Source organism: Anolis carolinensis, chromosome 1 (assembly GCF_035594765.1).
Source record: "Anolis carolinensis isolate JA03-04 chromosome 1, rAnoCar3.1.pri, whole genome shotgun sequence".
Lineage (NCBI taxonomy): Eukaryota > Metazoa > Chordata > Lepidosauria > Squamata > Dactyloidae > Anolis > Anolis carolinensis.
Window position 1 is genome coordinate 266109617 of NC_085841.1, and position 26908 is coordinate 266136524.

General features: G+C 41.0%; 1 protein-coding gene across 2 annotated transcripts in view; it reads right to left on the reverse strand.

The window, feature by feature from the left end:
• Positions 1-1702: 1702 nt before the first annotated feature.
• dusp8 (dual specificity phosphatase 8) overlaps positions 1703-26908 on the reverse strand; it is a 114872-nt gene continuing 89666 nt past the window's right edge. For both annotated transcript variants that reach the window (XM_003214826.4, XM_008108119.3), the window contains 4 exons: positions 17506-17672; positions 16138-16297; positions 12984-13107; positions 1703-12228 (listed from right to left, as the gene is read on the reverse strand). In XM_003214826.4, the coding sequence (XP_003214874.2) occupies positions 11106-12228; positions 12984-13107; positions 16138-16297; positions 17506-17672 (1574 nt within the window). In that variant the 3' untranslated portion in view covers positions 1703-11105. The remainder of the gene's footprint in view (positions 12229-12983; positions 13108-16137; positions 16298-17505; positions 17673-26908) is intronic.

The window sequence follows — 26908 nt, forward strand, 5'->3', positions numbered from 1 at the left end:
TGTTCAAGTTCAACTATTCACTTTGTGTTGGATGCAGAGACCATTAAATCACCAGACCATTAAATCAAAAGTTTTCTGCACATAGGACCCACCAGTCTGAAACTGTTACTCTCTTGATGCGCTCCTGAATAAAACTGCAATGCTTAGGAAAAGCCTGGCTTTGTGATTCATTTGGCAAAATTATCTTTCAAAGGTTTGTAAAGCACAGCTGTTGAGGGCTTTCTCTGGGCAATCAATGACAGATTTGCTAGTGAGTTCATATTCTTCAAGCACAATTGTGAGATTAGTGTGCATGTGTGTGATGCCTCTGATTTTTTAAAACTGAGAATAAATGTATAAATGGACAGTAATTTGCTGTATGGGTTCTGGACATCTTTATTTCAATGAGTATATTTACTAGGCTTTTTCTGCATTCTGAAGCTGCAACATTTCTGTAACTGGGGAAAAACAAAGTAGTTTTTCTTTCTGTTAATGGCCTCTTTTTTTTAGGAGCCCCAGTGGTGAAGTGTGTTAAAGCGCTGAGCTGCTGAACTTGCAGACCAAAAGGTCGCAGGTTCAAATCCCAGGAGTGGAATGAGCACCTGCTGTTAGCTCCAGCTTCTGCCAACCTAGCAGTTCGAAAACATGCCAATGTGAGTAGATCAATAGGTACCGCTCCGGTGGGAAGGTAACGGCGCTCCATGCAGTCATGCTGGCCACCCTACAGACAATGCCGGCTCTTCGGCTTAGAAATGGAGATGAGAACCAACACCCAGAGTCAGACATGACTGGACTTAACGTCAGGGGAAACCTTTACCTTTTTACTTAATGGCCTATTTTACAATTGTGACAACAGGGTAAGAGGTAGTTGGGACATCAAAGGAATCACAATCATGCTTTGGTTGTGTATTCCTGCATGGTAGGGGGTTAGACTGGGTGGTTTTTAAGATCTCTTCCGGCTCTCAGTTTCTATGATTATATATCCATGAGTAGCCATGTTGGCTATGCAAAAGAGACCAGTGCGGGTTTGAAAGCTTGCGTAATTGATTGTGTAAATTTTGGTTGACCAAGAAAGGCATAGATCTTTTGTGGATTTTCTGGTTTCATAGACATGAGTGAGCTGTGACTAGAAACACCACGATTCCTCCTTCATGGCTGTATTTGTGATCTAGATGTCATTTCTGCATGTGTCAATCTAAACTTCTAGTCCTTTTCCAGATCTACCTGTGATTCCGCCCCACTCACCTACAAACCACATCATGTTAAAATGTACAGTACGATCCCAATATACGTGCATTCATTTCCCACATTTTCAGTTATTTACGACACTCTCTTCTTTTTACCTTCCCCCCATTGTTCGCCCCTTTGAAAATTATAGGGTTCACTATTGTCCATTTTGATATATTTCACTACAGTGAACTGTGTTGCAACACTTGGCAGAAATGTATAACTAGATTTCAATCTGTGTAGGAGTCCTAAAGGTGCAGATCCCATCCTGTTCCATAGCTTGCAGTTTGGGTCCTCCAAAGTGCCCACTCACACCTCACAGTTGGTTTCCTTCAGAAAGAATAGGTTTTACTGGTTGGGTCATACAGATACCCTCTTAGGTGCTGAAGGCACCCAGTGCATCACTGTGCTGCTATCTCCTTTTTCGTCCGTTCCACCCTTCTTTGTCTGTTTTCCTTTTGTTCCCCTCCGTCCCTCAAGAAAAACCCAACACTCGTTGTTAAAACATCTATTAGGAATTTATTACAACACATTGTTCCCAAATACAAAAGAAAGGAAAAGAAAGAGAGGGTAAAAAAGCACTGCTGTTTACAGCCTCCAGTAATAAATAAATAAAGTCAAAGCAAGGGCAGAGTGTACCACTCCATCCTGCCAGGCAACATCCAATGTCAGCATTCCTTTAGCAGGCAGAAGGGGATGCATTTTGGTTACCATGACTCATGAGAGAAGGAAGGGAACACACTCACAGACTGAATGCAAGATGTTCATCCCTCACCCACCCCACCCGACCTGTAGCCCACCCCAGACACTACTCAAAATCCATTCCCAGAACAAACAGATGTTGACATTCAACTCCCATTTCATAAATAATTCTTGCTAATGAACTCCACAGCCAGAGAAAATCTTGTTCACCTGTTGCATATTTTTGCAGATTCATACTTGTTCTGCATTTGTATTAAGGGCTAAACATCTCAAACACCCTGCATTAGTGTTTGTCAATGAATGTTTGGAAAGTAGGAGAACGTCTGGAACAGAAATGTGGAGTTACAGAGAGATCAAATGGGATTCTACGTAGATGTACCTCCTGAGAAGACTAGTTCAACTCAGTTTCTCCACTTCCCAAAAGTATTCTGAGCAACAATAAATAAATGCAACACACTACAATGAAAAGACTTCATTCTGCATTTCCTTCCCCAGCTTACCTGGTTTTTTGTTGCAAAAAGCCCCTTTACATGATGAGTGTTCTAAACTGATTTGCTAGGAAAGTACTGTGGCAAGAAAGTTATTACAGGAGAAAAACAGATCGTTGTTTTCTGTAATACTGATTCCCCCTCCAATTCCTGAGAAGGGGAAACATACTAATTTCCACTGGGATACTAGTCACCAGATGATACTGAAACACACAAGGATCAAATTCTATCTCCTAAAGGTCTGTAATGAATTTGGGATGTAAGATGAAAATGGAAAATCCTTTCCAAGCATCAACAGGCCTCAATTTCTTCTGATTTACAGCCAGAATTGTCCATTACCATAGCCCATATAGAAAAAGTGGAACTTTTAGCATTAAGAGAGCTATAATCCTTGGCATGTATACCTAGAAACACTTCATTGTAATTAGCAAGTTTTTACGATTTTCCTGTGTGAAAAAGCCCTTTATTTCAAATAAAGAGTTGAGTGTTCCCAATTTTTGGGCCCTTCAGTGTTGCAGGACTAGAATTGTCATAATCTCTGATCATTGAATATACTGGATGGGGTTTCTAAGCCCAAAGTCTAACAGCACTGGGGATCCAGGACTGGGATCAGCAGCTTTAGAAAGAAGGAAGCTTGCTAACACCTTGCATCTCTTTCTCATGAAGTAGTACAGTATGACCCTCACATCAGTGGGACTAGTATTCCTGCTTTCATTTATCCACATCTGACAAAATGTCCTTTATAGGTATTTTCTAGGTTCTCCAGATTGACTCTATAGTATTCTTGGGCCAGAAGTTCTTCATTTCAATAGAGTTCACTATTATCTGCATTTTCATGTATCCATGTGAAATCTAGGAATGTATCCCCCACAGATTTGGGGGCCATACTGTACTTAATTGTGTGAAATCATTACAGACCTTTCACTGTGCATTGTGGTTTAGGGAAAGTTTCTTTTTATGGCAAAGCTTTGAAGAATCCACAGCTCCCTAAACATAAGCTCAATTCCACCTCCTCCTGCTGAAGACATGCAATGACCGTACATGCCACAGTACTGACCTACTTTAACCAGTGCCTGAAGCCAGGGAAGGTGGTGATGGGACAGGCCCACATATACCCACAACAGAGAAACAAAGATCAACATACATATAAGCAAAATTACATAATAATAATATAATAAATACTTGAATCTATAATCATACATTGCAATTACGACGTTGATAGCTTATTATCGTTAGCATTAGGATCAGGAGGAAGGCCGGAAAGATCTCCTTGTAAAGGGATGGTGTCCAGTACAGAAAACAGAACAAGAACACATGGGCTACCGGAAGAAACAAAAAGGAAAGAAATAATAAATAAAACCAGAGAGCACGCATGAGGGGAACAGTCAGAAGGGCAAAGAAACACAGCACAGACCTGAAGGAAAAACATTTTTTTTGTTATAAGGAGAAGATGCTGCAAGCTAGAAATTCACCATCTAAGACAAGGGTGGTAACACCCTTGAATAGTTTTACTCATGAAATAATGTCTAAGTGGCATTTCTGTCTAATTCAAAGTGTTAGAGGCAGGAAAATGGCATTTCTCCAGAATCAATCTGCCACCCAAAGTAAGCTGCTTCATGCTAAAGCTGACCTTGGACTTACATTTCAAGATTTGCATTGCCGACACCATATGCCGCATTGTCTCGCAAGCATCCAGCCCTACATGGAACTTAGCTTCATGAGTAAACATTTAAAAGAAAGATTTGAGAATATTATCATTGGTATTCCAATTGAGGCCAGGTTGCAATATTAAGGCCTTGTTATTGCCCTTAGCAATAATCAAATCTCAAAGACTTGATCTCTGTTTTGCTGTGAGACAGGTGTTGTCCATGATGCAAATTATTCCCCTTTTTATTCTGATTGTCAACTAGCGGAGTCTAGTAGGCAATGCCTCCCCTCGCCATATGAGTCCATACATGGTACTTTGGTTCTCATTCAAGATGCTACTGAGTCAGAAAAAAAATCTACTTTAGACAATGGGGTAGACAAAGAATGGACATCTTATTACAACTGAATGTTATGATCCCTTGGCATTTATTTATTCATCAATTAGGTCTAAAATAACAAGTTACAATGCTGCTGCTATTTCCCAGAAAAAAACCTGTACTAAATCAACAAGGGCTTCATTTTCATCTCACAGAAGACTAGATAGGGATGGCTGTTGAGTCTAGCAAGACAAGCTTGGGGGGATATTTCTATTGTTTTCATTAGAAGTGCACAGGAGATTTTGCCTTGCAAGGTAGTTCCAAAATGGCAAGACTGCCTGATTCAGGTGAGAAGTTTTCTGTTCAAGTAGAAGTGTTGTTTGAGGGGCAAAGGGGAATACAAATTTGATCTTCAAATACAAAGACTTTTCTACTCACTCCCTTGTATGTCTTGATATCAACCGCTCTCTTCTAAATAAATTCCCATTTTTCTGTCCATTTTATCTTGCACCCCCTTCTGATTTTCCTAAAATTAGAAAGGGGATGCAATTAGACTTTTCAGCTTAGCTCTTGGGTTAACTTGGGTTTTGTATTTCCTGCTATAGAAAACTAGCAGCAATTTTGTACCTTAGAGAATTAGACTGCAGATATCCACACCTTTTGTTTCTCTTTCCATTTTGGGAGGAGCGAGTTCTGCAAGGTGACAGCAGATGGCAGCTTTTCAAAGCAAGCAAGCATTTGAACTATCCTTCCACTGAGAAACTATTTGAGGCTTAAGGACAGAGACTGAAGCACATGTCAAGGCTCCAAAAAGAGCAAGATTTTGTCTGATTTGATATATTGTACCAGTTTTATATAATTGCTAAGCTTGTGGTCATGACATTTGGGTATTGGCTGTATCAGACCCTATCCACTATGCATGTTAGCATGGAACAGATTTCAGAGGCCTTCAGCATTGTTATCAGAGTACAAGCTGCTATTCTTTGTAACAAAATAGATATCAAAATCATACTATCCCAGTTTACAGTATAAAATGAGCTTTATAAATGAGGATTAGGGTGAGTCAGGCTCACACTGAAGTGATATCACAATAGCATCCCAAGCATCTGCAGAAATTTAGGATCACGATAATAGTATCCACTGTCATGGCCAAGATAGAGCTGCCATTGAAATGAGGTAGGATTTTTCAGGTCTTGGGTTTTCCAATAGTGCGCCACGCATAGGCAACACTGTGCCAGCAGGCAAATTCTTGCTACCCTTCAGTCTCCCTGCTCCTTCTAAATTATTTCATTTGAAGATTTAATTTTAAAAAATTGAAAAGCTGGCATACTGCAAAGTTAAGTGCAGGCTTCCAGAAACACCTTTGTTTCTCTTTTAGGGCAGGGCTGTCTAACTAATTTCCACCAAGTGTCATATCAGCCTGATGGTTGCCTTCAATGAGCCAGGTGTAATTGTAAGCCGGTATAAATGTAATTATGTTGCGCTCACATTGAAAGCCTTGCAGATCACATAAAATGATGTGGTGGGATATATTTGGCCCATGTGTTTTGCATTTGACATGTGTGCTTTAGGGCCTTATACGTTTAGAAATTAGAGTATTTCATTTGTAAGTGTAGGTACCTTTTTAAAAACCCAGCAAAATTAAAATGATGGGGAGCATCTTGAATGCTAGATGGGATGGCAAAGTGAGTGCTGTGATCTGTGTGTATTTGCTTCTTTTGGAGAGGGGATTGGTGCCTTATACCTTTGCTTGGGTTTTGCATGTGCACACTTGTGTTTTGCCTTGGAATTAGTTTTGTGTGTGTATCTCTCTTGAAAATCAGTAGTTTGATTTCTGTGAAACAGCTATATTGTTCAGTTTCTTGAAGCATACATTGTTTGTCAGTTGAAGCTGAAACCCAATTTCTATCTTGTAGTGTTTTAGGGGGAGACACCTTACTTTTCTTTGACAATAGTTTTGCTTCTATTAAATGTGTCTTACAGCAGGAAATTGGGTGTTTAAGAGCTTAACTTGTGTTTTAGAGTTCAGAACAATCTCTATCATCAGGCCTGTAGCAAGGGGTGTGTGTGTGTGTTAAGGGTTCAACCCCCCCCCCCCCGAAATTTTCAAAACCCCTCCTGAATTTTTTTTCTGGCTACGGCCCTGTCTATCATGTATTTGGGTTCTAGAGCAAGTTTAAGCCCCATCAGTTTGCCTTTTGAGTTACATATTTCAGGATTAGTCACATCATAGCAACCTTATATCTGGGTGGGCTGTAAGTGGTCGCTGGGATTTGAAGATTAGGTTATGAAATGAAAATGTGTTCAATCCCAAAGAGCTTCAGATAACCCCTTAACTCTCAAGGGTTTTATAATAATAAAAAGGAATAGTTTGCATGTAAGCTCCATGGAAGGAGGGTGGAAATCATGAAGAAGTAATTTAGGATGCACAGGGTTATGGTAGCTCTGATTCTACTATCTAAAAGATTATTGGTCAGCAACACATGAATTTGGATTAGTATATGTCAGAAAGGAATGGGTGTATTCTACTTCTCAATAAAGGAGTGGAGGAATCGAGGGCATATTATCATAATTTAATATTTGTTAGAGAACTTGGAAATAGCAAGCTACATACAACCAATGACTTGTAAGCAGCTCCTTTTCTTATAACAAAGATGCTCCTATGTTACCAAAGCAACATTACTCCTTATGTAAAATTACTACAACTACTGGTATTCAGTTATTAATGTAGTTACAAGGCATGGCCTCATTTAATGAAAGATGAAAAATATCACCTGTTCAAGTGCTGGGTCAGGCTATGCCTTTTTATTGGATATATATCCCATTGTTTTCTCAAGATGAGTTTCAAGATGGTTTCGAAATTCAAAATGGGATTCAAGATGGCCTTGTGTACCTACTTTGGAACACAATGGCATCTTGAATCCCTTTGTGCCACAGGCTAATAGGTTGCAGTACCAGAAAATATGAGAAAGGGAAGTTATTTTTTAAAAATCTGTAATATGAAGTACTAACAAAGTCATTTGGAACTATTTTTGTAACTTAAAGCAATGTGCATTAGTAAGTTGCTAAAGAGGGGCACTTTAACCACATTTCAGATACATGGTTACAGGTGAAAGATGGATTCTGAACTTTCAGCCAAATGCCAAATATAATAAGCAGTTGTAGGAGGTGTGACCTTACTTGCAAAGATGTTAACAAAAAATTGGTCAAACTCAATATATGCACCAAAATATATCCTCTCCTATGCCATGACCTCACTGTCCTCTGCCACACTGCTCCCAAAATACTATACAGGTCAGCAGGATCACTTCTGAGCTTGCAGCATCTAATTCAAACATATCATGGCAAAATAAGTATAACAAAATCTCTGCCTTCTGTACAGGCAGCTATTTATACTGCCAGGAAACAGACAACCTGATGCAAAAAAACCCCCCATGTTATTGCTGCTCCCTGCGGTTTGTAACTGTTTGCAAGATTTGAACCTGAGATTATTATTTTTGTCTTGTGTACGACTCTATAGTCAATGCTTTTAAAAAATTACCATTCAACAAGAAAATAAATGCAGAAGAGAAATGAACATAAAGAATCTTGACTATTTTTTTTCTTTTAAAAGCTACACAAATAACCCTGAGGTATTAGCTCAAAAAACCAGCATGTGATAGAAAAGGAGCGGATGTAAAATCAGTTACATGGGGGAAAAGAGAGTGCTTTCAGCTTTAAGAGCGACAGCTCTGTGCCTTTGTCCCAAAAGGATGAAGCAGCATTATGGTGTCCCTGTGTCAGGAGCTCTTGAGCTCATGTCTGTGCTGCTCCCTGTAAGGGAAGAAGTGTAGTGCAGTCAGCAATTAAAAGGCATGTCACCCTTTCCTATACCGTCTTAATGGTATTCACCGAATTGCCAACACTGTTCTGACATGCTTGTTCATTCTTCTGCTCTAGAATTCCATTTGGTACCAGTGATGGCCAATGTAAACAATATGGACCCCAAGTAGAGCATACTGAAAAATATCTTGTGCAGCAGTCCTGTGTACAACCTGTATTGTATACCTTGCCTCCTTCCCATACAATGCAGCCCCGACTCAGCAGAGGATCTCCACATCAGCAGGAGTTAGACTTGCTGGAATGGATGCTCTCCACATTATTGGAGCCTTCATCTGTATCACCAGTGTTTTGCAAATCTTGCCACCCTTGAGGAGAATGGGGACTGGTAACCATTTCCCCATCAATTTGGGATTGTGAAGGGCTATAATGTTTGAATCAGTCCTTAGTACAATTAGTGGAAACTGGTTCCAGCTCTTTCATCATCCAAGACCAGCCCTACTAGAAAGCAAAGGGAAGCAGTCACTTTAGACAACAGATCTCCACTTGCAAAGTATGACTAGGTTAAGTTATTGTATTTTTGCTACTGGAAAAGGAGTTGGGTGAATAAAAATCCAATGCACAACATTTTGACAGCGGACACAGATAATCTGTTAAGATTATCTACTTCTGTTATCAAAATGTCTTAAACTGACACTTCTTCATCTTTATCTTTTGGTGTTCAACTTAAATTAACATTTTCGTCATTTTTGAAAAACAAAAGAAATTTTGGAGAAGGATAATTTCTCTAATCCAAACATTCTCGTATTCAGTGATGTATTCAGATTAGAATTAAATTTCTCTTGTGGATAACATCCCAGCCAATCAACAGCTTTTGAAAGATTTGTAATAAGCTTTATAACCACAGTAATCTTCTTAGTCAAACACAAGAGGGCTGGAAGATGGGTTGCTGAAGTGGAAGATGGGAATGGACCAGCAAATCCTTTCAATTTTTGCTGAAATCATCTGTCCCTCTCTAGAATTTCCTTTCTCCAAGGGTTATTTGAGTTTGGCCATTCACTGGTTCAGCTTTGTCTTTGGACTGCTACTTCATTGGCTGATTTGCATTCACTGGAAAATCCCTGTGTTGCAGGGACTCCTTTGGTAGATGGTAAGCATGTATACAGTGTAGAAATTTGCTCTTTCAGTTGTACGTTGACTCTGCTTTACAGCAGGATCACTACCTAGGGCCTAAGAACCTTAAAACAATTTTTACTATAGTACCAAAACAACACAACTCAAGATTTTCTCCCAAGTCTAACCCTTTCCATAAAGCCTGGATTTAGTAGGAACAGTATCTGAACAGCTATTCAAAGTAGCCTACCCCATCGGTATGGGCACAGAATGGCCTGTTTGTCGCCCATAATTAATTTGGGAGATACCCTGAGCTATTGGAAAGGGACTTATTCTATGGGAATACCACCCCAGGTCTAACATGCCCTATCTGTAGAGAGGAATTAGAAATAAAAAAGCTTTGTTGAAATACTTGTAATGATCCCACTGACCCATCCTTACTCTAGGGCTCTTTTTTTCATAGTGATACAAGTGCCTGCCCTTACCACGCTAACCCAATCCCCTTCCCTTGACACAAGAAGGGGAAGATTTTATGGCTTTGATTGCAGATGCAACTGAAGTAGGAAGAAGCATTAAGAAGAATTCCTGGCTCAGTTTGTCTTCAAGATTTTTGTCATCTTTTTAAAAATAAAAGTGCACACACATGCAGCTGCACACACCCACACGCCTACTCTCCCACACAGACATTTCTTAACCCACTTTTGGGGGTGTCTGTGTCACTGACGTGAGCTACAGAAGGAGCCACAGGCCTAGGATATTGCTTTGAAACTCATGTTTCAGATTTAAATAGTATACACAGTAAAAACAGAGCTGGAAGTACCGCCCCAACATTGTCTGAAAATCATTGCCAGAATGAACAACTTCAAATAAATTAAAAAGAAAAGTTGAAATATTATTTGTCTCAATAAAAACTGTAGTAAAACCATTTAATGTCTTTTCTTTGTGTTTCTCTCTCTTTCTCTCTTTTATATTATATATAATATATATTTATATATGTATAAGGCTGCTCTTGTGCAGCATTAAAGAATATTAGCCAGAGAAACACAGAGGAGCATGCTCAGTATGGGAAGGGAGGATACAGAAAAAAAGCCATTGAAAATTAGCCTTTTCACTTTTGTACCCCAATCTGGAAAGCAGTCATCAGTACATAAATGTCAAGCCCTGATGGGAATGGGAGGGAACTCCCTTCCTGCAGAGGGAGTGGATGGGTCGTTTTACATCATTTCCTACAGGTCAGATAGGAACGGATTATTAACAATTGCTAATGCACCCTCAAAAGAAAAGAACCTGCTTCCCTTTAACTTTCCCCATGCAAATCTGCTGATCAAACAATAATAATTATCCCCTGGAAAGACTTTAAATTGGTGGATGTCTTACACAAAGGTAACTCCCTGCCCCAGGTTTCTTTACCCCATCTTTGAAGCTACATCTCAGCTCTCCCATTTCCCCTGGGGAGAAGGAAGCACTGTCTACATGCGAAAGGAAAAGAATCCAGGTTTTAAAGAGTTAACACACTCCACCTGCCAAAGAAGGGAATGTGGCTATGGTTCACCTTGGTGGTGGAGGAAGGACCAAAAGGAGTCACTAAGCATGCACCGTTCTGTTTCTTGACTTTGGATTCATTTATCTTTGCCGCCTTCTTCGTCTGAGCATGTGTGCCTTTTGGAAACACACACAGGCATATAAATAACACTCCCACCCCTCCCATGCCCTTCATCTCCCCAGTTAAATATCTCACAGGGATTCCCCTACCTACCCACCCACCCGCACACCGATGCACACACGCTTGCTCTCAGATCTCACAAGGTGAATGTCAGGACACTTCTATGATTTCCATGCTGCCTGAAAAGCTAGACTGTTTGCTGATTTTGCCCAGGTCTTCCCGAGACCTGCTCTCAGATAAGGTCTCCTCGAATTCCATCTGGCAGCTCCTTCGCTTGAACTGCTTCTCAGTGGTGGTGTCCTCGTGCCAGCTATGCCGCACGTCCCGCTGCTCCCCACGCTGCTTCTCCCTCAGTCTGATCTCACAGCTTGCCTGGATTGTGCTGCAGCTGAATGAAGTGTAGGTGGTGGCGTTGGCAAATAGAGTCCCGCTCCCACTGCCTTTGCCGCCCCCCACTGCTGGGTCTGTGCTGAAGTACCAGGGGTTCTCTGATGAAGGCGTGCTAGGGGATTCCAAGTGCAGCCCCCAAGTGCCAGCAGAGGTTGGAGTGGATGTTGGCTGTGCCAGCTGCTGACCTCCACTGGGAAGGCTCAGCCGAAGTGTCTGCTTAAGACTGTCCTCCACGCTGCTGCTTTTATGCATGGAACACACCCCGCTGAAATTAAGGCTCAGCCCATGGGCGGGGGAGCCTGCTTGGTGCCTGTGCTTTCGTCTCTGCCGTACTTTGGCTTCTAAAAGGAAGTCGGGCCCACTGGGCCAGTCAGGGCTATCAGGGAGAGGAGAGAACTGGCATGTGCCATTGGGACTTGAAGGGCTGTCCAGCTTACAGAGCTTGGGTGTTTCTCCTGCTTCTGTAGGACCTGGAGTCACCTGCCTCTGCGTAGGGGAATAGGCAGACTTGATGTCTAGGGAGAAGGAACGTTTCAGCCGGTTTGTGTCTTGGATGCGCTCTGAAGATAAGTGCAACCCATTCAGTCCTTGTTGTAGTGTCATTGGTGAGAAAACCTTGGGAATTCCTGATGGCCTCTCAGAGTCAATTGAGGACATTTCCAAGGTTGTGGATTTGAATAGCTCCTCAGCCTTTTCTGAGGTAGACAGAGTCTGCTGCCAGTTGCTATCATGTGCTTCAGAGTGATCTTGGTGGCATTCTCCCTCACTCTTCTCCCCTTGTGTCTTTAAAGCCTTCAGCAGCTTCAAGCTTCTCTCATACTCTAGGAGCTGACCCAGGAAGTTGAAGTTGGGGGATATGGAAGGCCGCCGGTCTTTGACAAACCTTCCAAAGCAAACAGAAGAACAATGTTTATTACTTTGCCTTTCAATTGTATTCTTTAGTTCTTTGAATGGTAAATCTGACTCTGGGAGCATGTAACCATAGCCAGCCAAGTAGCTGAAGAAGTCTACTCTTCAAGCAACAAAAAACCTACTGTATTTATCTTTTTCACCCACCCTATGGTTGAAAGAGTCAGGATGCAGCATTATACTTCAAAGACCTTTCACTGTATTTAGGCAGCACCTATGGCGAATTTACACAACATCCAGGCTTCCATAGATTGGGTTCCTTCCTATCTTACCCAATTGCTACAACATGTAGTACTATGTCTTTTGAGATGGAAATACTACTAGCGGAAACATGAGTTTACTATTTTAAAAACCCAACTCCACATCTAGTCCTGCATCTAAAAACAGATGCATAGGGGCCAGCTGGCCACAAGCCAGGAGCAAAACTGCAGGTGACATTTATGTAAAACTCCATTATGCAAGTTAGCTTCTTAATCTAAGAAATGGGAGTCATTTTCAGGTTCCGCAAAATGTTCCTTGCTTGGTGATATATCTCAGTTCATATATCTGAGCAAATGCTTGGGTGCAGTGATTTTCATGTGATCATCATATAATATTCTTCATGTGCATTATTAAAGAAAAAAAGGCCTTCCTCAAGGACTTCAAAAACAAAACCTGTCTACATGCATAACCCAAGTAAATTCCCTTCAAGGAGGGGACAGATCAGCAATCTCTTCCTGAAAAACTTACCTGTAGGCATCATCTGAAGACATGCCCATAGTCTTCATAATGTATGCAATGGCAATGGTGGCTGACCGGGAGATTCCTGCCAAGCAGTGCACAATCACCTGGCAGCTAGATACCTTAGCCTTGTCTGCAACAGAGAAAGACAGCCATGAGTAATCTTCCAAAATTCTACACACTCAGATATTTTGAGCAATTGGAGGGCTCCTTGGAATCTTAAAAACTAAAAAAATTATTACAAGATTTGTGGACTAAAGATTATTTCTTGAAAGCTCATGTTGTAATAAATCTGTGAGGTTTTAATATGCTACAAACTTATTTGATGGTGTTGCTGTTATAGACCAACACCTTCGGAAATAATTATGAAGAATTACTTTTCTTAAACAACAGAAAAAGGAAGTACAGGTTGAACACCCCTTATCTGGAATTCTTAAATGCAAAATACTCCAAAATTGTCCACATGGCTGGCTGAGATAGTAACATTTGTGGCTTCAGGTGGTTCAATGTACATACTCTTGGTGTCATTAACAAAATTGTTAAAAACAGGCTATGTTTTTAAGGTGGATATGAAACATACATACATTTTGTGTTTAGACATGAGCCCGATCTCTGAGATATTTGACTATCTACCTATATACAAATACAGGTATTCCAAAATCCAAATACTTGTGTCCAGAGTGTTTGGGATAAGTGATACTCAATCTGTACTGTATTAAAAGAAATATATTTACTCCAACCAAGCTAACCAATACATGTGGCTAGGGGACAGCTGGTAGAAACCAGGATTAGGAGGAGGGAGGAAAAGTAGTACCACCAGTATACCTTTCCACCCCACAAAGCACTTTCAAAGTGATCTACAGCTTACATTAGCTTGGATCCTATTCCCTACTCACAGTTTGAGTGTGTCACAATGTCAAATGGTGAACCAATATGTAGGCAAATCCCACTGATTCACTGAGTCCAATCTAGTTGGAATTAGCATTAGGATTTAGATCAAAGAAGAATCATATTATCATAGAACTGGAAGAGACCAGAAGGGACATCCAGTCCAACCCTCTGCAGGTTTAGTTACCTTGTTATTCTGTTTTTAATTCATGATGTAGTGGGCAACTTTTGTCCTTCTTGAAGTTGCTGGATTACCATTTGAATCCCCTCAACCATAATGACAGGATTAGCGTTGTTTCTGTGTGACTTTAGGTCTCTTTCAATTTATGGTGACCTTAAAGCAGACCTATCACAGGTTTTCTTGGCAAGACTTGTCCAGAGGATATGTTCCTTTGCTTTTCTTTCAGGCAGATAGAATGTGCCTTGCCCAAGATCACCAGTGGCTTTCTATGGAAAACTTGGTCAATAGAAACTCAAAACTCAAACCACTGGCTCTTTGACAGGTCTGTAGCTAGCTGAACACATTGTGGAGGGCTACCAGTTCTCTAATTTCTAATCTACAACATGAAAGCAAGATTTTAAATTATCTTTGGTCCCTGAAATAAATGCAAATTGTGGTCAAATTCTATGTGTGGCACTTAAGAAATTATTTTTGGAACAACTTGCCATGTGGGAACACTATAAATGCAAGTCTCCTGCTTGGCAACAGAACCAATGCAACACAGGCAAGCAGAAAAGCATAGGTTTCCTTTCATATGGGCTTCCATCTGTAAAAGTTCTACACAGTCTAGATTAATTAAAAGGGAAAGTGCATTATTTATTGTCTATGTATGGGCAATCCTGAAAGATTTCACAAATGTCATGGATTTCCAGGTATTTCTGTTCTACATGATAAAAAATATTAGCTGTTTCTTTTCCCATAATGATTGCAAATGAAAGGTCAGATTAAATGAATGACTCTAATTCCACAAACCAGCATAAAGAGACTGTGTGATGAAGTAGTTTGAGTGTTGGTCTAGGAATCTGTACACTGTCATATAATCTAGATCAGGGGTCCCCAAACTTTTAAAACAGGGGGCCAGTTCACAGTCCCTCAGCCCGTTGGAGGGCCAGATTATAGTTTTTTAAAAAAAATTATGAACAAATTCCCATGCACACTGCACATATCATATTTTGAAGTAAAAACAAAACAAAATGGGAAAAAATACTGCCTTAATGTTAATAATAATAATCATAATTAAAAATAATAAAGAGGGTTGGAAGAGACCCCTTGGGCCATTTAGTCCAACCCCCTTCTGCCTTTGTGCACCAAAAGCACGAGCAAAGCAACCGTTAATAATTAACAATTAATTAAATAATAATTAAAATACCATTATAAACAAGCAAAGCTTTGGAAGGCACGCACCAGGCTGCACGTGCCTTCCTTGATGGAGGAGGAGGAGGGAGCCGTCGCCAGGGGGCCCCCAGATAAATGGCTTCAATGGGCTGCATGTGGCCCCCGGGTCTTAGTTTGGGGACCCCTGATCTAGATTATCAAATCAGATAATTCACATTATCTGCTTTGAACTGGATTATATGAGTCTAAACTGCAATACAATCCAGTTCAAGGCAGAAAATATGGATTTTATATGGCAGTGTAATCCAGCCTGAGAGACCAAGGCTCAAATCTCTGTTTGGCCATGGAAACCCCTTGGGCAAGTCACACTCTCTCACCCTCAGAGGGAAAACAAGGGTAATCCCACTTTCAACATATCTAGCTAAGAAAATGTCACGATAACTTCACCATTAATCAGAAATAACTTGAAAGCAATCAACAACACTCTGCAGGCATAGTTTCCTTGAGCCATATAATTTTTTCAAGGCAGGCTAGACAGGCCCAGAGTGCCTCTAGAAGTTTCACCAATAACATTTGGTGTTAAGTGAAAGCATGATTGTTTTTAATAAACAAAAGCAGCCAGATAAATCAAGATGTTTCTACATGGAACAGCATGAATGTCCCATGTCAGTGAATCTTGAGAGTTCTTGTATCTGGAGAATTCACCACCAAGAAACTTGTTTTGTACTATGGGAGAAGGTAAAGCTTTGAAGGACAGACTGGATATTTTGTACACAGTAAATGCAAAATAATGTCAGGAACAAAACAGAAGTATGCTGTGGTAGGGCGGAGAGAGTGAATAGATCAGTGATAATTATCTAGGAGGCTTCTGTAGCAACACCACAAAAAGCATAGTCCAGAGGAAAGAAAAAGCCCTCAGTAGCTGGTTAGCAGCCTTACCAATGAACTCAATGGATTTGTCCAACCAGGGAAGAAGCTTCTCACAGTAATTGTCATTAACCGGAATGCGCATGAAGTGACTGTCACAGATGAAATCTGGCTTGGGACAGGAATTGCTGGCATTGAGGACATAGCTTATCCCATTCTGGGTCATCAGGTCCTGGGCAAGAGTGAGACAAGCAATGCAAGTTAGTCCAGTACAGAACCTTTTCATTCACTCTTCCAGAGGCTTGGCTCCATCTCTCCCCTTTCTCCCTCTACAGTGCTGCTCACTCTGCAATTTACGGCTGTGCTGTCATATAGAGGTGCAGTATATTAGATGACAGCTTGGCAGGGTTGTCTAAGAAAGAAAAGCTGGAGGAATTCGTGGTTTTTGCCCAATGGAAAAATGTAAGGCTTCCATGAGGAAGCAAAGATGCAGTACTGCACAGATGCTTGCTGTATGCTAAATTTCTAAAGAGGCAGCCTTACACAAAAGTCTCTGGGCTCCATCTCCTATTACCTCCCTCCTATTTTCAAGTAGTGAAACCCAACACTATGGTTCCTCTTCTGAGTTCATATTATGAGCCGACCCTAACCTCAGTCCCTAAGAGCAAGAAGCCAAGCTCACATTCCTGGCATTTTTCTCCCTCATTTACTTCTACTCCCTGCATAAAATGTTTCCTACTCTCCTTTCTGTGCTTTTAGTTTAGATCCTTCCACTTAACCCTCCCCTGGGACAAGACCGCCCAACTGGCTCCCTTCTGTCCGGGATATATGCCCAGTGGTATTTTAACAACAACTATGGTTTCCTTCTTTAATTTTATTAGGTTTTCTTTTTCCTTCAAGTAGAAATCATTTCCTTGAAGTGATATCATGGTTCAGGCATTCTGGCTCCTTTTGAAAGGACACTGCCTGTTCCCTTCCTCTCCTGCTCCCAATGTACATCTTTGTCCATTTCAGAGCTGCCTCAAAGGGCTCTTTGGTTGCAGATGTGGGCTGCAGGGTCTATGTTGTCTTGTACCTCAATTCAGCATTAGTCAAAACTGAATGCCAAACCAATACCTCATAATCTGGCTCCGAGGCTTGACATGGAAGAGCTAAAGTCAGTGTTATTCTTTAGCTTGGCTCTCAATGGATCTTGGCAATAAACATCTGTCTCTCTTTTCAAATCTCCCAGGTTCAACTTTGCTGTCTTGATGCTGCTAATGTCCTTAACCCTTCAGAAGAAATTCGTATATCGCATCTTTGCCCATCTGCAAAATGCTCCCAGAAGGCAACACTGTCCCTATTTTTTTTCTATACTGTTAATGGAAGCACTTTCCCACCCAGTTTCTAGAACTCTTAATGGTTCTACAAGGCAAATGCTTCTCTTGCTGTCAGACTGACCTTATTTAAGACGTCTTTCTGGGATCCGAGATAGAGGTGAGGCAAGATGCGTGTTGGGCCAACATTGGCCACTGGCATGCATGGCTGGGAGATACTCATTGGCAGGATTGCAGCGGGCTTCCCTTCACACAGTTCTGGGAAGCAAGATGAGAAGGCGGCAAACCCCCCTGGAGGGAAAAATGGGAAGAAGTAAGTCTGAGCAACAGTAAAAAACAAAACCTTGCAAATTAAAAATAATATTTTTAAATCTGAGAGTAAAAAAATGTCTAGGCCCTCCAGCATAATTCTATTGTCAATGTCTAAGTTGATCATAGAGTCACACTGGAAAATGTTGAGATTCCTAGTAAGAGCATTTAATGCAAATCTGTGAATAATCAAATCTGCAAAAGTCAAACACGCAAATGTGGAGTGTCAACTGAATAATGCATCTGTCTGTGAGGTGTGTTTAGAGTCTACAAAGTTTCCTTCTTACTCTATTACGATCATGACTGCCATACTGTTCTTTTAAACCCTTCTTCCTTGCCTTGTCATACCCAACCTCCTTTCAACCAAGACCCTATTCCTCCTTTCTTACAATGCTGCCATTCTTTCCACATTCTTGACGTGTGAAAAAACTTTTTGTATAGTATTTGCATTGCAGAGATTTAGAGTACCCCTTCAGTGGTGTTGGGCTCCAGTGCCCATCAGCCCCATGCATCACTGCCAGTCATCAGGACTGTTTTGTAGTGCAACAGAAATAGGATCTCTGCTGTATTAGATTATGGTTCACAATGCATTGTGTTTATTAAGACTAACTAAAAACAAAACAGCAAGGTAGCTTTTGAGGTGCACAGAACTCTTCAATCATCTACACCAGTGGTTCTCAACCTGGAGTCCCCAGATGTTTTTGGCCTTCAACTCCCAGAAATCCTAACAGCTGGTAAACTGGGGTTTTTGGGAGTTGTAGGCCAAAAACATCTGGGGACTCTAGGTTGACAACCACTGATCTACACTGAGAAGAATGCTATCCAGCCATGCATTTCAACCATCCGGTGTGCTTTGATTGTGCTTTTCCTGCATGGCAGGGTGTTGGACGAGATGGCCCATGTGGTCTCTTCCAACTCTATGATTCTATGAACTTGCTCAGAGGAGGTAAGTATTTTGTAGAAAGTAAAAAATGATCTGGAGCAAACAAGAAAGACAAATAATTTATACTTTGTGAAAACAAACATGTTGCCTCAATCAGGAGACATGTGACGCCTACAGCAATGCTGTCATCAGCACTGAACGGCAAATTGCACACTCTAATGTGCTCATAAAAATTCACATTTTAAATCTGAGATTAATGAATCAGGCCATTAATAATACCCAGTAAGTGCTTCATTCTTTCAGCTCTCGCTTAATAGCAAACAGAACCTGGATTTACTTTTACCCACTTATTTTCCTATTATTGTACATATTTCTCAGGATTGACTTTTTGTCGTCCACTGATTCCAATCTGTTAGTGAGCCTACATGGCTAACTATAATCCTTAAGGCTTCTTCAGTGGAATAAATTACTTTCCCCAATACTCTTTAATGTTTTAGGGATTGTTGATTAGCATGTTACAGATTTTAAACTCATTCCAAGGCAACTAAGTATCTTAGTGAAGAGAGAAGTAATATATATAAACACGCAACGCTAAACAAGATACACTGAAACTGCAAGGGGTGGGGAAGAAGCCAATGTGTGTGCATGTACATGTGTTGTGTGTAACTCTAGGAAGACAGAAAATAAATTACCTGCACTGGAATTTGGCCAGGAGTCTAAAGGATAATTTTACTCCCCTTTTATAAATAGCCACTGGGGAATTCTGGCAGCCACACGTGAGAAAGGCTGGTTATCTGAGAAACAGCATGCCTAGCAGTTGCCACTGTTGTTATGCCCTGGTTTAGAAGGAAAGATGGTTGCCTACAACAGCAGTTTTTTAAAAGCTGACCTTTAGGAGCCATTGCTATGTTGATATGTTTGCCAAGGAACCCAACTTGGATCCAGTGAAAGCCTCAGAGCATCTGCCCCCACCCCACACCATTTTCTATCTCACAGAAAATTCACTTTAAGGGGTACACTGTCAATTCATTTGGGGGGCTGTCTGGGTATGCTGGGCCTTGGTGTTACTGTATGTAAAATCATGAAGTAGGTTCTTCAGCTGAGGAGTCAGGAGACTGAAAACAATTAGTAAGTTGGTTTCTAAATGCTTGTTTGGACAAAGAACGGGTTCTAGATCTGAAACATAGTTGAGAAGTAATTAATTCTAGCAATAGAAATTCTAGCAGCTGGAGAAAATCAACAAGATTTCCTGTAGAAGGGAGCGCCACAGCCTTGAGCAGCCAGAGAGAAGGTTCTCTTACATGTCCTCATCAAAGGTGCTGCTGGAACCAACAGAGAGCCCTCCCCAAGGTTTGTAAACTCAGGCCAACTCATTTAGTAGTATATGGTCTTCTAGATGATCTGGAGACAAGCTAGTCATAATCAGCACTTTAAATTCTGCCCAGAAAGGGACCAGTAGCTAATAAAGCTGTTTCAAATAGGGAGGATGACATGATCCCAACAATCAGCACCAGGCAGCAGCCTGACTTCAGACCTGCTGAAATTTCCAAAGGTAGCCCCACATACAGTGTGTTCCAGTAATCCAAAGGGTATACAAATCAAGGCACATATTGTACCACAGTTCTTTCTTCTCAAGGAATGAGTGCAGTTGGTGCACTAGTTTTAACTGTATGGACACATTCCTGGTCACCAATAAAATATGGGCATCCAGATCCAGGGTACACCCTGATGCATTCACTATAGCTGAAGGTTTATTCCCTAATCTGTCTCACTCTGGCCAGAACATACCTGTCTTGTCTAGATTGGATTTCAACTTGGTCACTCTTGTCTAATCCATTAGTAGAAACTGGTTTAGTACAGAAATGGCTTCTTTGGAGTTAAATGAAAGTCAGAGAATCTAGGAAGCCTAGGGACAATAACTGCATTTTAAAAATTAACTGTACAAATGTTGTCTGAATGGGTTGACCTAGAGCACACCAAATGTTTTCTTGCAGCTGCAGAGGAAAGATTTGTAGCAGTTTTTTGAGGAAGCAAAGTTGTCTTCGTAAAGACTTCTAATTAACAAACTCCTGGTCAGTTCCACTCGAAAAATACTTGCCTAGGGTAATGATTCCCAACCAGGGGTAGAGATACCACCTGTGTAGAATTTCCTAATAATTATGAAGAATTTGCTCCCTTTTGACCCCCATGTCATTGTCCTACAGACTCTATCTTGACATTTTGACAAAATGGAAGTCACTTTGGATACTTGTTGTTTCTACTAGTCCCCATCTCTTGCTACCCACCGGTGAGCATCATTGATGTGCCAATGCCTGTTTTTCAGCTACTAGTATAATTCATCTTTTGTATCTTCTAGCATTCCAACTGTAAACTTATTGCAAATAAATAACTATATACTGTATTTCTTCAATTGTAAGACTCCATCAATTGTAAGATGCAACCTAATTTCAGTACAGTCATTACCAACAGAAATACTAAATGAAAAACACCTGTGATTCTAAGACACAACCTATTTTTAGAAATGTTTCTTTAGAAAAAAGTGAGTTGTAGAATGGAACAAACAGAGTATTTGTTCTTAGGGAAAAGAGGACTGTTTGATACTATTACATATCCAAGTTCTTGGATAGCATAACTAGTGGTGCTTCAGATATGAAAGACTGGGAATCATGGGCCGAGGGACTCTCGCCCAAGATTCTTCAGTGGCATCTGTTACTGGTAGATCTCATCTCTTAATCCACCATCTGTAATCTCTAGCTGAATCACTGCAAACATTGCTGCAGGCCTTTGTACTTGAAACAGACCTACGTCAGAGTCATGCAGCATTTCAGAAGCGCCTCTCTCTGCCTCTCCCTCCCCTCCTCGCATTCTCTTTCATTGGGGCTCCCACTCATGTACACAGAGCTCTTTTCTATTTCATGCCTGAGTGGCTGGCTGCTTAAGCAGTCCCATGTACAGCACTAATTAGAAAAGTGAGGCCTTACACTGGGTGGCTGGCCGAGGTATTTGGAAAGAGATGGCAGGATTTTATTTCTGAGCAGACCTCAGAGGGATTTCTTCATAGTCAATATGTTGCAGAACACAACAGAGCAAGCAGCATCTGTAATCACGATAATCCTATTCCAGTGTGCAGCTTCAGGCTTAGCTGTATTCCAATCAGTTCGCCCAAAAACCGAGTAGAGAGAAAATGTGACTTCTTTAATTCTCAGTTTAATAGGAAGAATCTGAAAGGTTTGCTGTCCTAACGTATTGCACTGATATAACCGAAGTGGAAATTGCTCCAATATTAAGTGGAAAAGTTGCTTCTAAATCAATTTGGCAATAGTCTTTTTACAAAGGGTCTGGCATCCCCTGGAACCCATGCTAGGCACATTGTAAAGGTCACATTTTATATGGAGTACTCTTGCTGGTTTCTCTCAGTAGGAAGTAAAGCTACATGATAAAGCTTTACTTGTGATTTTTTTTTTTAGATAGCCTTGCCTTGAGAAAAGTAAATGAATAATTCTGAGCTACACCTTGACAAGATTTTTTTTGTTTTCTTACAGAAATGGCTACTTACCAATAAAAAAATAGGATATGCTTATTATTTTTGCTGAATAAGATTACCTCAAATGCACACAATAGGAACACAGACACAAAAAAATTCAGAAAGACTTGTCCGTTTGGGGTATGAAGAGTTAATATGCCTTACAATACCGCCTCCTCTATGGCTCTTTGTAGCATGACATCACCCACTCAATCAGGATATTAAATAAGAATGAATGAAACAAGATTAGCACAGGTGCACATGAGCTCTGGTTACTCTTATCTTCCTCCGCCCTCCCTCCCAACAACTGCATCAATTGCACCAGGAAGCATAAATCATAGGATTGAGAGGCATGTGTGTAATTCTCCCTTCCATTCTGGATTGAAAGAACTGAAGAGGGGGATGAGAATGGAGAATAATTTAGGAACGAAAAAGCAAACATCTGGAAATACTAGAAGCAGTCCCACTGTATACAAATGGGGAAATATGCTGTTATCATATGAACACATGAAATTGTTATATGAAGTGAGTTCGTGGATCCACCTAGAATGTGTATGTGTGTGTGGGAGGAATATATGAGCCTCCAGATCTTTTGGACAACACCTTTCACAGTCACTTATTGCTGATCATGTAGGGTGGTCAGGGCAAAGTATCTGTAAAGTCAAAGGCAGAGAGAGAGCTAGTTATTCTAACATAGAGAGGCTTTGTAAACCTAAGGTTCACATCAGTTGTGACAGAGCTGGATACATCTCTGGATATATAGATCTGTCCCAAAATTGCTGGGGAGTTAAACCACAAAACAGATGCATACAAATGGTAATTGTTATGGTTGAGCCTTATGGCTCCGATACTGGGAGACGAGGTCGTAAGACTCCTCGAGAGTCAGACTCTCTTGAGGAGCGCGAAAGGAAACGGCTCCGGGACTTATTTGCAGAACCAACAGACGAAGACTCCTTTGAGGGTTTTACCGAGGGAATGGAGGAAGAGATGGTTAGCTCAGAGGAGGATGACATGGAATGGACTCGTGTGAGGGAGGATTTGGGTGTCACCGGCAATGATAGCATGGGAGGCGACTGGCGGGTTGCAGGATCGGACCCGTGGACGGGCTGGAGGGATGGAACGGGATCCACAGCTGGGGATGCTGTGGGGCGTAGTCAAAGGTGTTTTAGCTCTGATGAGGATGATGATGATGAGGCACCTGGAATTAGGATAGCAGCTGATAGTGATGAGGAGTTATGAACTGGCATAAAATGGGGTTTAGAATCAATGGTTAATTGCGTTGGGCAAGGTAATCTGGACGAACGCTTGGGCTCTTGTTGGGGAAATTCCTGAAGACGGGTGTGATTCGTTTGCTGAATACGTAAGTTACCAAGGACACTGGGCATAGACGGCGGGAGGAACTGTGTGGGCTTTTGCTGTCCAACCTGTGTTTAATCTTGATAGCTTGGACCTCCGTCGTCTTTTTGACGGACATTAATTGTCTACTCTGGATTGACGCTGGACTGACTGACTGACTACGACCTCGGACTATCCCTTCTGTGGCTATCGGTGGAACTGGTGAACTAAAGACGTCTGTACCTGGCTTTCGACCTTGGACCGGATTGGGACCCTGTTGACCGCTGCTACCCTGATTGATGTGTCTGGACCCGGAGTTCGCTCGTTGCACGGAGGAGTAACAACTTAGTTACTCAATCGTAGCTTTTGAGTAGCAGAGAGGAATCTGCTGCCAGTTATTTGTGTTTCATTGAATCTTTGTTTACCAACTTTTGTTTGTTTAAAGTGCCAGGCTGAAGTAAGCATTTTTGATTTAACCCGGATTAAACTCCTGTTTAATCCGGTTTATCTTTTGAACCGTTTTTAGTATCAGCGGAGTCTTTTTGTATCTTTTCACATTGAAGGCAAGTGTTTGCCTAGCCCTTTGTTTCTTACGGGCATTTTTGGTTCTGTAACTTTAATAAACTGTGTTGAACCTTATTTGGTGGCGTTCTGTCTGTGAAAGTAATATAAAAAGTCCTTTCCTTGCCCTGCTTATGTTCGTCCTTCTGCAAAATACTTATTTGTGAAGCAAATTGCTGGTATTGGAGTTCAACTTGGAAGGAAGGCATGAGTGTGTTGGGGGGGGGAGGGTACAGATTGGGGACATGTAAACTGTGACTGTACAAGTCTATTGTAACCTGCATTCCACTTTTAAAAACCCTCCCATCTCTTTCTGCATGGTTCAAATACTGTACAGTCATGCTTAAACACATGTGTGTGCTATTGTGAAGTTTGGTTTGCATGAGATCTTCAATTGGAAATGTCACAAATTGAAGCTGGCACAACATAAACAAAGCACATACCCTAAGACACAATTCCTCTCATAACTTTCTTAAATGAACACAGCCATCCTTTCTTAATAAGTGACGTTAAATATTTAGAACTACCTGTCCCCCAACAAACACCATTTATCATTATTATTAAGCAGGATGGAAAATTAGCATTATCTCTTTTTCCAGGATTGGTAGCAGACTTACTGCCTATTTTGTGGGTAAGCATTCTAGGAAGTATGCAGGGGCTTTTAATCCCAGTGAGGATTCTCCATGGGAAGCTTAAATTATGCTTAGCACATGTCCTGACCCAACTAGCCCTTGTTTATGGGCTAGTTGGGCATGAGCTGACATAAGATCTATGCATGAAATCAATTCAAAGGACACAGAGTAAAGCAGACATAAAATGATTTTCAACCAAGTCCCACTGGAATAATGGATTTCCATGCAAAGTTAACCTCTTTTCATCTGAAATTTAGACACCCCTTTCAGGGAACAAGTGGCAAACATATAGAGATGGGATTGGAAAGGTGTAGATGAATGAGGGACAAGAAATGGGAGCAAAACAAGGAGGGATGGTGAGGAAGTGGACATGTGAAGAGGAACAAAGTTAAGGGCGGTTACAAAAGGGCTAGTGGTGAGTCCATCGGAAGTAGGGCATAAGTGCACCAGCTCTTATGTATGGGTGTAGTCTTGGCATCTCTTATTTCTTTTTCTCATTAAGAAGCATAGTATTCATATTAATAAAATTGTAGTTTAATTTGATACCACCAAAGCCATGAGCAGGTTTCTTGACACGAATGGCAATGGTGCTGTCTTTGCTATTATTGTATGTTAACTGACCTTCTAGCAAAACAATATAAGCAGCAGGTCCTAGGCTTGTACAAGCATGGCTCTTTTATTTGTCAGGCTATATGGCCTGGGAGTGGTATTCTCTTGGCATGAGTGGAATTAAGCGAGGGAGTGAATTGTATGTGGGATGGTGTGGGTGGAAAGAGCTCTCAGATTTCTTCGGCTTTCTCTGGCAGCAAGTCTGGCTGAAGCTTTGGGATAAGGAGTTTGCTTTTGGCCCTATTTGGAATCCTGAGGCCAGCCAAAGCTGTACAAACTTTGTGGGAATATTTAGACTAGCTAATACTAGCAAATATTGTAACTGGTTGAGACAGTGGTCTACCCTACATGAAAACAATTTGATAAGAACAAGGATCTAATATGAGAAGCAGTCTGGGTATCTGATTCTTTTAAAACCATAGCATAAGAAATACGCTACAAAAGATTAAGACCTCTCGAGGCAGCACCTACTCACCTAGGTTTTAGCAGAGAAAGAAAAGAAATTAGTTTTGGCACAAGCCCCATTTTTTTGTAATCATACTATTCACAATTCAATCTCCCTGTTTAAACTATGCGAAGAATCTCGGAAACATTAAGGCAGAGTTGTCAGACTCATTTCATTAAGGGCAACATCAGCCTTATGGTTGCCTTCAAGGGCCTTTGAATCTATGGATGGAAAATTCATGGATATAGAGGGCCAACTATATTTTTTTTAACATAATGGTCAGTGCTCTGTAGTTTTTACCCAATTTGCTTCCCAGATGTTATTGAATGACAACTCTCATCACTTTTGATTATCCACTATGTGGACTACGGATAATGGGAATTGCAATCCAACAGCACTTGTGGCTCTGAAGTTGGGGAAAGGTTAAAGAACATTTTAAAGTCAGACATCACATCCACAAGCCTTGTATCTAAATTCAGATCCCAATATCCTGATTAAACAGAACAAATGACAGCCTTCCAGATATTATTGTATCACAACTCCCATCAGCTCTAGTCATGGTGTCTAATGATGAAGAATACAGGAGTTATATTACAGCATCTGGTGGGCCACATCAAATGACATGGTGGGCCGGATTCGGCTCACAAGCCTTGAGTGTCACATAAGGAATCTGATCTCAGGCCATTCTGCAGATATCTGGATGCATCTACAATTAATGCAGTTTGATACCACTTTAACTGCCATGGCTCAACAGCCTAGATTCTTGGTAGTTGTAGTATTGCAAGAGCTTTAGCCTTCTCTGCCAAAACATGCTGGTGTCTCACCAAACTACATATCTCTAGATTCTGTACCATTGAATCATGGCAGTTAAGGTCCATGTACAAAGTAAATCAGTTGCCACTCTTGATCGTATTAGAAACAATTTACAATATTGCATGCTGACTTTTAAATCTGCAAGAAAGGCTTCTGATGGTATGCTTAGCTCTAAGTTGAATTTATCACAAACTCTTTGGAGGTTCATATGCACACATTATAATCTTGTCTAACACCTAATCATGTAAATTGTGGTTGGATTACCCCATCTTTAGAATAGATAACGCCTTGAAACAATTTTGTTCCCTCCTTCTCACTGTCACTACACAGAAACTGGGAAGGAACTTGGAAAGGAAAATGGAAAGCTAAAAACAATACATGCTACTTCATGTTCCCTAGCACAGAAAACAAAAGTAT